The following is a 14,874-nucleotide window of genomic DNA, read 5'->3' as shown; positions in this document are numbered from 1 at the left end:
GGTCGGGCTCGCAATAAAAAACAGACGAAAAGCTTTGAAAAAGTTGCGTAAAGCAAGCCTAGTTGACGGAAACCCACAAATTGTTATACTTGCAGAACAATACCGAATCGCCAATCGCACCTCATTGCAGAACAATACCGAACCGCCAATCTTTCAATAGATTTGTCTCTGAGATAAATCCTGCCTTATCTACCAAAGAAATTTGGAGACGAGTGGGCGCTTTGTCTGGGCATAAAAAGAAATCTAATAGCTCAATCATTCTTTACCAAAATTCGCAATATTTCACTCACCCTAAGGAAGTTGCCAACATTTTTACAAAACAATTTTACGAAACATCTTCTACAGAAAACTATTCAATTAAATTCCGTTCTCATAAACTAGCTTCCAAACTCTCCTTTAGAATTTCTTCCCTATGAAGAGGAAGAAAATAATCAACTTTTACCCCGTGCTCATTTGTCACCCCGTGCTCAACAACGGAATAATGCATCGTCGTCGTCGGCGTGACAATCTGCGGGAGACGTTCAGCAGCAACCAGTCCACTCTATATCATCGACAACTCATCGCCTCGTCATAGTGGACCGAAAAACGAACCAACCATTTTTAATAGATACTGATGCCGACGTCTCCGTAATCCCACGAGATATCAGCTGTGCTTTCCATAAACCGTCATCCATGAAACTTTTCGCCGCGAACAACACGCCAATCACGATATACGGTGAGTCGCTTCGTACGTTGGATCTGGGTTTGCGACGAAATTTCCTGTGGAATTTTGTGATCGCCGACGTGGGTACAGCTATTATTGGCGCCGATTTCCTCGAATATTTTCACCTACTAGTCGACCTACGACGCAGATGCCTTGTAGACGCCCTCACTAACCTCCACGCCCCGGCGCCACAGACTATAACCCGGAGGAGCCAACCGTCATGGTTTGTGCATCATCGTCACCAATAGCTTCCTTATTAAGGGAATTTCCCGGGTTAACCTCGCCTACCACCCCCGGCACGCAGCTGCAATCCGAAATCACTCATCGCATTGAGACAACCGGACACCCGACTTTCGCTCGTCCTCGTAGATTGTCCTCCGAGAAATACGCAGCCGCCCGTGCCGAGTTTGAGTCATTGGTACAACTTGGAGTTTGTCGTCCTTCCAACAGCAGCTGGGCCAGCCCCCTACACATGACGAAGAAGGCAGATGGAACGTGGCGACCCTGCGGCGACTACAGGACTCTCAACGCGAAGACTATAACGGACCGATATCCTTTGCCCTTCCTCCAAGACTTCACGATGCATTTGCATGGCAAGACCATTTTTTCAAAGGTCGACCTGCACAAGGCATACCACCAGATACCGATACACCCGGAGGACATCCCGAAGACAGCCATCACGACCCCCTTCGGGCTGTTCGAATTCACCACGATGCCCTTCGGTCTAAGGAACGCGGCACAAACATTCCAACGGCTCATCCACGATATTCTACGAGGACTCGACTTCGTGTTCCCGTACATCGACGACATGATCATCGCTTCGACGACACCAGAAGAGCATCACGAACAACTGCGTCAGTTATTCCAGCGTCTTGAGCAACACCATTTGGCCATCAACCCAGCCAAATGCGAATTTAACCGGACCGAGATCGCCTTTTTAGGGCACCTGGTTAATACAGAAGGTATTCGCCCCCTCCCGGAACGCGTAGCAGCTATCACCGAGTTAAAAAAGCCCACAACGATAATGGAGCTGATGAAGTTTCTCGCAATGGTAAATTATTACCGACGCTTCTTACCAAACGCTATAGATACGCAAGGCAGCTTATTCAAAATGACCCCGGGAAATAAAAAAAAGGATAAAACGCCGCTCACCTGGACACCCGAAGCAACCGAAGCATTCTCTCGCTGCAAGGAGCAGCTTCGACAAGCAGCATTGCTGACACACCCGACCCCAAACGCAGAACTCTCGCTGTGGACAGACGCGTCTGATTTCGCCGCAGGAGCCGTCCTGCACCAACGGGTAGGCGACCAACTCCAACCACTAGGTTACTTCTCGAAGAAATTCGATAAACCACAGAGGAACTACTCAACCTACGACCGTGAGTTGACCGCGATTTATCTCGCCGTACGACATTTTCGCTATCAACTAGAGGGTAGGGAGTTCCGTATTCCGTAAGTCCAGCTGGACTTCATAGCACAGTTCTCGACCGACATACACCACGTCTAAGGGGAAAAAAATGAGACAGCCGACTTGCTCTCACGTATTGAAGTAGTACGCGTGACACCGAGCATCGATTTCGAACGCCTGGCCGACGAACAGACCCGCGATCCCGAGCTTATAGCCATTCTGAACCAGAAGAGCCCCTCCGATCTGTCCCTGCAGAAGACGCCGATACCCGGAAGTACCAAAGCGCTGTACGCCGACTGCCCCGGCGGAATAATTAGACCGTATATTACTAAATCATTCCGCCAACAGCTTCTCCACGCTGTTCACGACTTAAGCCATCCCGGAGCACGAGCCACAGTCAGACTGATGACAGAGCGATTTTTCTGGGTGGACATAAAGAAGAAGACGCGCGAGTTCGTGAGGAACTGTTTGGCTTGCCAACGTGCTAAGGTCAGCCGCCTTACCAAAAGTCCGCTCACACCGTACCCGTCTACGCAGGACAGGTTCAACCACATCTATGTCGACATAATCGGACCTTTCCCAGTAAGCAATGGAAACCGATACTGCCTGACGATCATCGACCGATTCACCCGCTGGCCGGAAGCAGTGCCGATACCGGACATCACCGCATCCACCGTGACCGCAGCGTTGTTGTATCATTGGATCGCCCGATTTGGAGTGCCATCCATAGTGACAACGGACCAAGGAAGGCAGTTCGAGTCGTGTTTGTTCAGCGAGTTGAATCGAACCCTCGGAACGAAACACATTCGGACGACCGCCTACCACCCGCAAGCTAATGGGCTAATCGAGAGATGGCACCGCACTCTCAAATCAGCGATTACTTGCAAGGACACAACTAAATGGAGTGAAAATCTTCCTTTAGTACTGCTCGGCCTGCGCACAACTTTTAAGAGCGACATCAACGCATCACCGGCCGAACTCGTGTACGGCACGACGCTTACCATCTCCGCCGAATTTTTCTCAAAGGGACCACAACCAGTAGCGACCGATCAATCCGATTTCGTTAAGACGCTACGGGAAGCGATGCGTAAATTCCGACCACCTGGCACCGCTTGGCACACCAACCGAACCACGTTCGTCCATCACGACCTAAACAAATGCACTCACGTGTTTGTACGCAACGACACCGTCCGTCTCGTCCTAACAACTCCGTATCACGGTCCATACCAAGTACTTACACGAAATCTTAAGTCTTTTCAGCTACTACTCAATGGACGACCAACGCTAGCATCCATCGACCGTCTGAAACCGGCCTACACAGTTAAGGAAACCACCACGGCACCCGAACCGACGTCGCACGATCAGACCGAAACGCCCAGCGTCCCGCCGACGCAGCAGGTTCCCGCCATGCAACCTTCGCCCCAACCACCGGCACCGCATGCCATACCAACTCCACCACCATCTATCCTACGACGACCAGGAAAAGACATATCGACCGGTGTTACCAGGGTCGGACGAAGAGTGAAGATTCCGCTGCGATACCGATAACACCGCTCTAAGGGGGGAGTACTGTGGCGACCAGGACGCCACCTGGCGCATATCAGTCTTAACTTAAAAAGGCCGGTTGGCGAACCAGGAGACAGGGACAGCGGACGCAGGTAGAACAGGACAGCTAGGGAGTGCACGTTGCACTAGCGCGGATAAAAGCCAGTGACGTGCGCAACCAACTTCTCTTCTCTTACCTGGTGTGTCCTTTTGCGCACCGCGTCAGGCTCGTTGCATCCGACCGCGTTTTCGTACCGTGCACCACGCCGCGTAGCTTCGTCGCGCCGAGTGAATATTAGGGACAAAACGTGCAAAATTGTACCTCCTTCGAATAAACCCTAAAAGCCGACCGAAGTAGAAACTGTATCAGTCCGCGTTTGTCAGTCTTACCGATCACTCGTCAATAAAGTAACCACGCCAGCAGTACCAAGTGGTTATATAGTAATCGATAACTCAGCACTCCTCCTCAATTACAACCGCTTCAACAATTCCCTTAGGTCAAACCTAACAAACCAGATAGTTTCTTAAATTGAGTGTTTCCTAGTTCCTTCTGCATGATGGTTTTCACAGCATTATGGTCTCCGTGACCCAGGCGACGATTCACAGGTGAATTCAATTGATAAAGATTTCCATTTCGTAGTCATTTCGTCAACACCTCGTGTACCATGGCGGCTCTAAAAACCCTGCGAGTTATCAAATACATCTTAGTACGCTGAGAGGCCGTCGACAGCGTGGCCTCACCTAGTGCCTCAGGTGCCAAACCTTTGGGTACGGAGCCCGTTATTGCCATATGAGGCAGATATGTGCCTCCAGTGCGGAGGAGCATATCATAGCTGATTGTCCAAACAAGACCAGCCCAAATTGCGCTAACTGTGGAGGAGAACATGTTGCTATCGATCCGAAGTGCAGCAGCGAGCCAATTACACTCGAATCCGGCAGAAGGCCTTAACAGCTGAAAAAGGTAAAACAAGAAAGCGTTCTTCGAATCAGCCTGCATCGCCACCTTCACCACCAGTGACAGCCCCTCCAATCCCACCGTGGAATCGTCGGGTCCAGTCATCGCACCCACCATAGCTCCTGGTCTCCAGTATGCTGCCAAGGTAAAAAATGTTCCACCCTGCGATTCTGAAAATCCAAATCCAGATCAGCCGGAGGCCCCACATTGCAGCCTTAATGCAGATTTTGATGGAAATGGTGCAGCGACTAGGTGCATGTCGCTCTCGTAAAGACTTGCTGCCTTGGGTGAGTTCGTTATTCGTTATAGATAACGTGATTCGCATAGCAACCCAGAATGCCTGCTCGGTAAGACTGATGAAAATCCAGCTTGGGGATCAATATTGTAGCCAGTCCTAGGCCTTGCTGAACAAAATCTTGCGGTTAATATTAGACACATCTAGACTAACACCAAACACCTGAACTGTAAATCTTTGTAAACCGATGAAGATGTCAAATCTAAATAAGAGAACTATGTTACTGTTACGCATTCGACCTTTTGCACCCGAACCACCAGCCAAGAACGAATAAAGACCCATCAGCATCAGCAAACAACAGTGTGAGCGAGAGGAGCAGAGTGGGGCCTAAGCAGTACGAAGCGGGGAGAGAGGGAAAGTCTTCACCGTTCCAGGCCGACATTAGAGGGCCCTGCTCCTCAACATCCAGCTGGATCGACACCACAAAAAGGCGCTGCTGTTCCAGCTTCCGCAACGGGAACACACCCGGACAACTCCGTAAACACTCTCCTGCGGTGTTAATGCGCTTCGTCAACCAGGTGTTTTTGAACCTTATCAACGACGGCGTGTTAGAGGTGTACATGGCCGATTTGATCTTTTACGCAAAAACGGACGAGGAGTGTCTGTGAAAAACGGAACAAGTGCTCATGATGGCTGCAGCACATGGACTCGCGGTGAAATGGAGAAAATGCAAGTTTATGCAGTCCTCGGTCCATTTCCTTGGCCACTATGTAGAAAACGGCATGGTTTCGCCAAGTGCCGAGAAGATCAATGCTTCTTCTTCTTCACTTCGTCGAGGATTTACTCCAGTACGGCTATTGAATCCAGCTTCCTGGGCCTACCACTACGCTCTTTTCGCTCGCCTCCTCACTAATCTGTTGCGTAATGATGCGGAGTTCGTGTTTTTTTGTAATCACATTTACAAAAACATTGTTTAATGCTACATAGCTACGTTCTAAAAGCCAAAGCAGTTTATTTGGCAGTGAAAAAATTTCGACATTATCTGTTAGGAATCCGTTTCAAATTAGTGACCGATTGTATTGCATTTAAGCAGACACTGCAGAAAGTTGAAGTGCCGCGTGAAGTACTACCGTGGGTGGTTTATCTTCAGGACTTTACGTTTGATGCGGAACACCGGCCGGGGACAAGGCTTAAGCACGTCGATTGTTTGAGTCGATATCCTCTGCGAGTGATGATGGTAACGGATGATATGACAGCGAAATTAGGTGAAGCTCAAAAAAAGATGAAAAGATCAGAGCAATTCAAGAGATACTGGTTAACAAACCATATGATTCATACAAACTAAAAGCCGGATTAGTATTAAAAACAGTGGACGGGATGGATCTGCTAGTTGTACCAAAAGCAATGGAAAAAGAAATCATTTGTGCCGAGCATAATCGTGGTCATTTTGCGTTGGAGAAGATGGTTCATGGGTTAAAACAAAGGTTTTGTATTTCTCATTTGCAGCACAAAGTGAAGCAAGTTATTGACAATTGCGTAAGATGCATCATGTACAACAAAAAGTTAGGGTACAAAGAAGCACGATGACATGCATGCGTTGATAACCGAAGTTCACTTTGAACTGGAGCGGTTTTATCGGTACGCAGATTATTTTACGGAGCGCTAAATCCTGTCGCCATTAAACGTTGATGTCACCACCATCAACAACGTCGTGTTGGAAAAAATTTCCGAGCCACTCATGGAATACCGTTCTGTTGACACGCTGGTGACTCCAGAGGAGCAAGAAAATCTTCAGCTGCCTCCAGAGTTCCTGAACTCATTAAACATCAGCGGCATGCCCGTAAATCGGCTGCGACTGATGCGATTCGCTCCAATTCTGCTCCTGCGCAATCTCAACACCGACATGGGGGGTTTGTGTAATGGTACACGGTTGCAGATAACCGACATGAAGGCGAACTGCATACATGCCCGTATAATTACGTATAAGCGATGAGGCGACGATGACGATCTACTGCGATAGCAACGACAAGGTTCTACCATTTCAGATCCGTCGCAAACTATTTCCACTCCAACCATGCTTCGCAATGACCATAAACAGATCGCACGGACAATCGCAGGACCACCTGGAATTAGACATTCCGAGAAATTTATTATGACAAGGGCATAGATCACAATATTGACCAACAATTCCGAAAATCATGCAAGACGATCGTGCTGTTTCTACATGGACATTATCGTCTATTGGTGAGTGTTTTTTTATAATCAAATTAACAAAAACATTGTTTAATGTTTGACCCCTGCATCACATCACATTTGATTTTTTTTCCATCCAGCGTCATTAACCATGGCCTAAGGGAATGCTGACTAACCGATCGTTTGCCAAGCCGATCCTGATGACCGCCTGTGGCTATGTTGAACCGTATGAGGCCACATTGCAGCAATTTAATAATTCAAGGTTAGTACTCCTTTCCTTCGTAATAATAGCATGATTATTATTTACCATACTTAATAGTTACATTAACTCTATTCTGCGGTCCAGCCAGCCTGTCATGCAGTCATGCATTCAGGGAGCCAGGGAGCCAGGGAGCCAGGGAGCCAGGGAGCCAGGGAGTCATGGAGCCAACCAGCCAGCCAGTTGGCATACATTTGCCCACGGTCAGCTGTGTGTGGACGTACTAATCAGTAATTCAGAAGGGAAACTGGCAAGTTATTGACGATTGGAAATTGGTCAGTATTTTTAAATCACATCACAAATTTCAAAATGGTCGCATATTTGACCCCTGTAACACATTGGATTCTTTTTTTCAGCGTTATTAACCATGGCCAAAAGAAATGCTGACATTGGCATTGAATGAGAACATTGTCTTTCGTGAAAGCACCTACAATCTATCCGATGCCCCCCCTTCTAGTTATATTGCATCTCACAAGATCGCATGGTCGGTACTCATTTCTTCTACTTTACTATGGTTACGGTATGCACCAAGCAATAACTGCACGGCCTGCAGTTCATCGACACCGCATGACCGCATAGCAACGAACAACCGTACCAGCGCCAAGCAGCGTCAGCAACGCAACGCCAGCCGATGGCACCGTACCTGCAAAGCAGCGTCAGCAACGCAACGCCAGCCGAGGGCACCGTACCTGCAAAGCAGAGTCAGCGGAAAGCGGCCAACAGCGACCAGCTGAGCGACCAGCCGATGCAGCACGTGCAGGAAGGAAAGAAATAAGAATAGGAAACACGGAGGCTAGCTCCATTACCTAGTTAATAAGAATCGATTAGTTTTAATACTGACTTAGGAGGAGACGATAGGTTCACCTGTTGGGAATAAAGTTATTTTTTTTTAAGGATAACTCCTTAACACTTAACGTGTTTGGCGCAGCCGTCCGGCCTGGTTCCAGTGAAGTGAAAAACAGTGCAAAAATACGGATTCGTAAATCCGCAATAAAGTAGGCCCGCGAGTAGCAAGTGATTAGTGAAAGCATCCGATTTCATCGTAGAGTGGTGATCGGAGTTGAGGCTTCGCCGCACGACACGGACCAGAGCAACCCGCGACCACCACCACAACCACGACAGCAAAACAGGAGAGTTAATTTCTCATCAAGTGACAAATTTAGACCGCCGAATAAGATTCTTTCACTTGGGAAAGGCCGTTCTTAGAGAAACTTTTTCCAAACCGAAATAAGCAAAGTTCTAAGAGAATTGCTATTTTGGGAGTGCAGACGAGTTCTAAGAGAACGTCTGACTCGGAAGATTTTACGAAGTTGTATAAGATGTTATCACCTGGAAAGAAAGCCGTTCTAAGAGAAGCTTTTTTTTCTAACCAAAATAAGCAAAGTTCTAAGAGAATTGCTATTTTGGGAGTTCAGACGAGTTCTAAGTGAACGTCTGGCTCAGAAAATTTCACTCCTTTATGTCAAAGGAATCCAAAAAGCGAACCGCTCGAAAGAACTCGTGACCTGTTCAGAGGAATCAAGAACAGCAGTTGCGATTGAATCGGGAGAATTTGCACACATTCCAATTCGAAACCTTCCTTCTTTGTCGAACTTGTCCCTCAAAGAAACAAATATGACACTTGGAGAGAGGTTCGAGTAGCTTTCTGGACTCGGCAGTGATTAGACGTGATACCGTGTGCTCCTCGGTAAGATCTAACAAAGCAAGTTTTTTATCTCGATAGTGACTGGCTGACGCTCTCTCGGAATGGAGGCCAGTGTGAAGAGAGACACTCGTAGCAAAAGGAGAAGACCCCCTAATGTGTTAAAAAGCGATCACGTGATGGAGGGCCGTAGCAGGTCAAACTCGAGAGGTAACCGATATTCTCAGCTCAGATGAGACTGAGATGAATCCGGAGATGGAGAGTGGAATGACCTCCACCGATAGGGTATCTATGTAAGTCAGAAGTTGAAATACGCCGTGCCGCTGTATCTGTACTGCTGTACGAATAGAGGTGCGCGTAAGAGGAGTAATGAACTGGATTATTAGCGATCGGAACTAGCCGAACCCTAAGAGGATTTGCGTATATAAGGAGTGGATTGAGAAATAAACGGCAGTTCTGAGTTCGGGCTGCGACTAGAAAGCAAGCGGAAGTTTTTGTGTCTACTCTTTCTACACTTTTATACTTTACATTTGGTGTCAGAAGTGGGATTGCGCTTCAACATTGCACGTTCGAGTTTTGCGAATAGTGATTGTGCCTTTTGATTTTGCGCAATGGCAAGTGTAGAAGAATTAGTGGAACAATTTACCCGTATCGGCTTGGTGAAAAGGTGTGATACCTTGGGACTCAACACAGACGGCACGAAGGAGGAATTGGCTGGTAGAATAATGGCGCATCGGGAAGGTGGAAGTCAAGACATCACGGGGGTGGATGACTATGCGCCATAGAAAGGGACAGTGTATCGTCACGAGAAAACGCGAATCACGAGGTCCAGAGTGTGTCCATTCACTTTAAGGATGTGCAAGATTATTTGCCTACGTTCTCCGGAGCCGAAGATGTGTGTGCATGGGTGATTGAGTTCGAGACGAGTAGCCAACTTTTCGAGTGGCATGAACTCCACAAGCTCATTTACGCTAAACGTGTGCTGCAGGGCGCAGCCAAGGCTTTTGTAAAAAGCATTCCCGAAGTGTCGTCGTGGAAGGAGCTAAAGTGTGCGCTAGTGGAAGAGTTCGAGGAAAAAGTGTCGAGCGCAAGTGTCCACGAATCGTTACGACACCGGAAGAAGAAGACAGAAGAAACATTTACGGAATACATTTACGCGATGTGTGCAATTGGGAAAAAGGGACACGTGGAAGAAGAATCCCTTTGCGAGTACATAGTGAAAGGGATAGACGACGGTCCCTTAAACAAAGCCTGCCTGATCGCTGCGAAAACAATTAAAGAATTGAAAGGTCAAATGAAGGGATACGAAAAATTGGTCGCCCAAATTCGCGAACAACGTCAGAAGCGACCAGTAATCACAAAGATTACGGATGGCAACAATTCCAAACAAATAACAGCGGCCAGCGTAAAATGCCGTACCTGCGGGAAAATGGGACATTTTGCCAAAGAGTGCCCTAACAAAGTAGCAGGACCGGTTTGTTTTGGCTGCGGCAGACCAGGTCACCGAGCACGCGAATGCAAAGACAGACCGAGTTTTTCCGGGAACACCAATTTAGTCAGCGGCGACAAAGGGGGAACGATCACCATGAGAATCGGAACGAAAGAGCTAAACACCCTTTTCGATACGGGCAGCCAATACAATCTTTTGTCCGAAGAAGCGCAACAGGCCATACGATTCCCAAGCGTTACTCCGACAACAATGACCCTCAACGGATTCGGCGGCACAAGAACTGCGGCGTTGGGAACAATAGTGACGACAGTGACGATCGACCAGAATGAGTACAAGGAAATACAGTTCTATGTTGTTCCTACTGGAAGCATGTGTTACGAGGCACTCATCGGAAGAGAGGCTTTGAAAGATATGGAAGCGACGGTGACGAAAGACGGCATAAAAGTGCGCCCAAGTGGTAAGAACAAGGAGGAAGCATGTGTGTTTAGCGGTGACGTGTTTATTTGCGAGCCGGACAAAATAGTAGTACCACCCAAATTCCAGGAGGCAATCGATAGTGTCGTTAGTAAATACAACGAAGCATGGTGCGAACCAAAATTGGAGGACGGTCCAGTGAAATTGAGAATAGTCCCAAACGAAAGCATTGTTCCTTTTCGACATACACCGGGGCGACTTGCGTACCCGGAAGAAAAAGCCGTTAACGAGCAGGTGGATGAATGGCTATCAAAAGGGATTGTGCAAGCTTCGACGTCTGATTTCGCCAGCCGGGTGGTCGTGGTGAAGAAGAAAGACGGCAGCAATCGTGTATGCGTCGATTTCAGGAAACTGAACTCGATGATACTCAAAGACGGATTTCCAATTCCGCGAATCGACGAGGTGCTGGAGAAGCCTCAGAGTGCAAAGTGGTTCTCGGTGATGGATTTAGAAAATGGATTTTTCCATGTGCCGATCGACGAGGCGAGTAAGAAATACACCGCTTTTGTGACGAAAAAGGGGTTTTACGAATTTAATAGAGCACCGTTTGGGTTGTGTAACTCTCCTGCGGTGTTCATGCGCTTCGTCAACCACGTGTTTTTGAACCTTATCAACGAAGGCGTGTTAGAAGTGTACATGGACGATTTGATCGTTTACGCAAAAACGGCGGCGGAGTGTCTGTGGAAAACGGAACAAGTGCTCATGACGGCTGCAGAACATGGACTCGCGGTGAAATGGAAAAAATGCAAGTTTATGCAGTCCTCAGTCCATTTCCTTGGCCACTATGTAGAAATTGGCATGATTTCGCCAAGCGCCGAGAAGATCAATGCTGTGACCAAGTTCAGTGTACCGAAGAATGTGAAGGCTGTGCAGGCTTTTCTTGGGCTCACCGGGTTTTTCAGAAAATTCGTGAAAAACTACGCTCATATCGCTCGCCCCCTCACCAATCTTCTGCGGAATGATACGGAGTTCGTGGTGGGAAGTCAAGAGCTGCTAGCCTTTAACCAGTTGAAGGAGATACTTGCGAGTGAACCAGTGTTACGGTTGTACGACCGTGAAGCAGAGACAGAATTGCATACCGACGCGTCGAAGGAGGGATATGGTGCGGTGTTACTCCAACGTTTTGAAGGAAAACTGCATCCGGTAGCGTTTTGGAGTAAAAAAACGACGGCCGCAGAGGAAAGAAAACATAGCTATGTTCTAGAAGCGAAAGCTGTGTTCCTGGCAACAAAGAAGTTTAGAAGATATCTTCTGGGTGTACCTTTTAAGCTGGTGACTGATTGTAATGCGTTTAAACAGACATTGAAAAAGGCTGAGGTACCTAGCGAAGTGTTACCGTGGGTAATGTACCTGCAGGATTTTACGTTTGAAGTGGAACATCGACCGGGATCGAGGCTTCGACACGCGGATTGCCTCAGTAGATACCCATATCGTGTAATGGTAGTGACGTCAGAAGTTACGGCGCGCATCAAGAACAGTCAACAGAAAGATGAAATGGTGAAAGCAATTTGTGAGATCCTACGAAAAGAACCTTATGGAGCATACCACTTGAAAGGTGGCATACTATATTATTTGAAGGATGGACAAGCTTTGATAGTGGCTCCGCGAAGTATGCAAAAGCAGCTTATTCAAGAGGTGCATAACAACGGACATTTCGGTAGTCAGAAAACAATCCATACGTTGACACAGAAGTATTGGATTCCTCAGGTTGAAATGAAAGTGAAACAAGTCATCGGAAATTGTGTGAAGTGCATATTGTACAATAAAAAATTGGGTCTGAAGGAAGGGTATCTTCATCCTATAGAGAAGGGCGACAAACCGCTGCACACGTTACACATCGACCACGTCGGCCCAATGGACGCAACGTCGAAGCAATACCGGTACATACTAACGATGGTGGACGGATTCAGCAAATTTGTCTGGCTGTACCCGACTAAAACTACGAGTGCGGAGGAGACGCTGCGGAAGATAGAAGGATGGTCGTCTGTGTTCGGGAACCCAGAACGAGTGGTGACGGATCGAGGAGCGGCGTTCACGGCAAATTCGTTTGCGGAGTATATGAACACCAACGGGATCGAACACGTCGTTTGCACAACAGGGGTGCCTAGGGGTAACGGACAAGCGGAGCGAGTTAACCGTACGTTGCTCAACATGTTATCCAAGTTGTCTGCCGAGAATCCCTGCAAGTGGTTTAAGGAGGTCCCAAGGGTTCGGAGGGCGATTAACGCACACGGGCATGCAACTACTGGTAAATCACCTTTTGAGTTAATGTTTGGCGTGCGAATGAAGAATCTAACTGATGATAAGCTGGGAGAAATATTGCAGCAGGAGATATATGAGGAATTTGAGCGAGATAGACAGGAAATGCGGTACAATGCAAGAAAGGCTAATGAAGAAGCGCAGCTAGCTCAAAAAAAAGAATTCGATAAAAAAAGGAAACCAGAATCGGGTTATGTGACCGGGGATTTGGTAGCTATACGAAGAACGCAGTTTGTGGCTGGTAGGAAACTGGCAAGCGAATATCTGGGGCCCTATCAAATTGTGACTGTGAATCGAAACGGTCGTTTTAAAGTTAGAAAAGCCGCTGAATGCGAAGGGCCGAATATGACAACGACTAGCATTGACAACATGAAGCTGTGGGCATATGCTGTCAATGAAGAGGAGCTAGAATCTTCAGAGGAAGAAGCATAGTGCCTAGCAAGGGTCTGCGTTAGGCGTCAGGAAAGGCCGAATGTAAGTCAGAAGTTGAAATACGCCGTGCCGCTGTATCTGTACTGCTGTACGAATAGAGGTGCGCGTAAGAGGAGTAATGAACTGGATTATTAGCGATCGGAACTAGCCGAACCCTAAGAGGATTTGCGTATATAAGGAGTGGATTGAGAAATAAACGGCAGTTCTGAGTTCGGGCTGCGACTAGAAAGCAAGCGGAAGTTTTTGTGTCTACTCTTTCTACACTTTTATACTTTACATCTGTTCTGAGTGATGACCAATTTGGGCCAACAGCAGTAACCGCACCGAGACCCGATCCTACCAGCCAGCAGGTGTCCGGTAACCGCAATAAAGTACCACCAATCTCGGTGGCCAGCAACTCGGTAGCTTGCCTGCACAGGCTACTGATCGAAGCAAAAGTGGTTCGTTATACGACGACACAAAAAAGAACCGGAACGGTCGTTCAACTGACCTGAACCAAAGATTTCCGGACAGTGGTCAAACACTTTAAATCTCGCAACGTAAACTTCCACACGTACCAATTGGAAGAAGAAAAGACGACTAAAATCATCTTACATGGCCTGGTTGATCTTCCGATCGAGGAAGTATCACAAATTTTATGCGAAGAAGGGTCCTCCCGACTATGATACGTAAATTAGAAGTGCGGAATAAACGCTATGACGAGCATGCCGTCTATCTCCTTCACTTCCCAAAGGGCCATACAAGCATGCAACTACTGCGCTCAATAAAGTAGTGATGTGCGCTCTGAGTGAGAATGAGTGAGTGATTCAAATCTTCATATTGAATGAACGATTTAAATCCTAACAGATAGTTTTTGTGACTCCCTTTGATTTGATTCCTTAACTGGGATTCGAATCCCAAAAGAATGAACTAGTTGGTAAAAGAGCCGCTAGTCGCCATAGAGATTCGAATCCCAAGTTGTGATTCGAATCCCAAGTTGTGATTCGAATCCCAGTTTGGGATCACTACATGGGCGATTAGCGACTCTTTTACCAACTCGTTCATTCTTTTGGGTTTCGAATCCCATATAGTGATTCCCAAACTGGGATTCGAATCACAACTTGGGATTCGAATCGCAACTTGGGATTCGAAACACAACTTGGGATTCGAATCACAACTTGGGATTCGAATCTCTATGGCGACTAGTGACTCTTTTACCTACTCGTTCATTCTTTTGGGATTCGAATCCCAGTTAAGGTTTCAAATCACCTCGAAGGTTAATAAATCATTTTACACGTTTTAAATCACAAAAGAGTGACTTAAAGATTCGAATCATCGTT

The 14,874-nt window shown here is 47.3% G+C and overlaps 1 protein-coding gene across 1 annotated transcript; it reads left to right on the top strand.

The window, feature by feature from the left end:
* Positions 1 to 1,283: 1,283 nt before the first annotated feature.
* LOC131285240 (uncharacterized) lies at positions 1,284 to 3,659 on the top strand. The gene is made up of 2 exons (XM_058314095.1): positions 1,284 to 2,082; positions 2,254 to 3,659. The coding sequence occupies exons 1-2, from the start codon at positions 1,284 to 1,286 to the stop codon at positions 3,657 to 3,659; spliced, it is 2,205 nt and encodes a 734-aa protein (XP_058170078.1).
* The last annotated feature ends 11,215 nt before the right edge of the window (positions 3,660 to 14,874 follow it).

The sequence above is a fragment of the Anopheles ziemanni genome, chromosome 3 (assembly GCF_943734765.1).
Source record: "Anopheles ziemanni chromosome 3, idAnoZiCoDA_A2_x.2, whole genome shotgun sequence".
NCBI lineage: Eukaryota > Metazoa > Arthropoda > Insecta > Diptera > Culicidae > Anopheles > Anopheles ziemanni.
Note: the sequence above shows the minus strand (reverse complement) of the source record. Positions and strands in the feature narration are given on the sequence as shown.

Bases quoted from the DNA above. Each gene is read 5' to 3' on its own strand.
- LOC131285240 (XM_058314095.1), top strand. From the start codon at position 1,284: ATGCATTTGCATGGCAAGACCATTTTTTCAAAGGTCGACCTGCACAAG. The intron at 2,083-2,253 runs GTGAGTTGACCG...CACGTATTGAAG, and splicing joins GAACTACTCAACCTACGACC to TAGTACGCGTGACACCGAGC.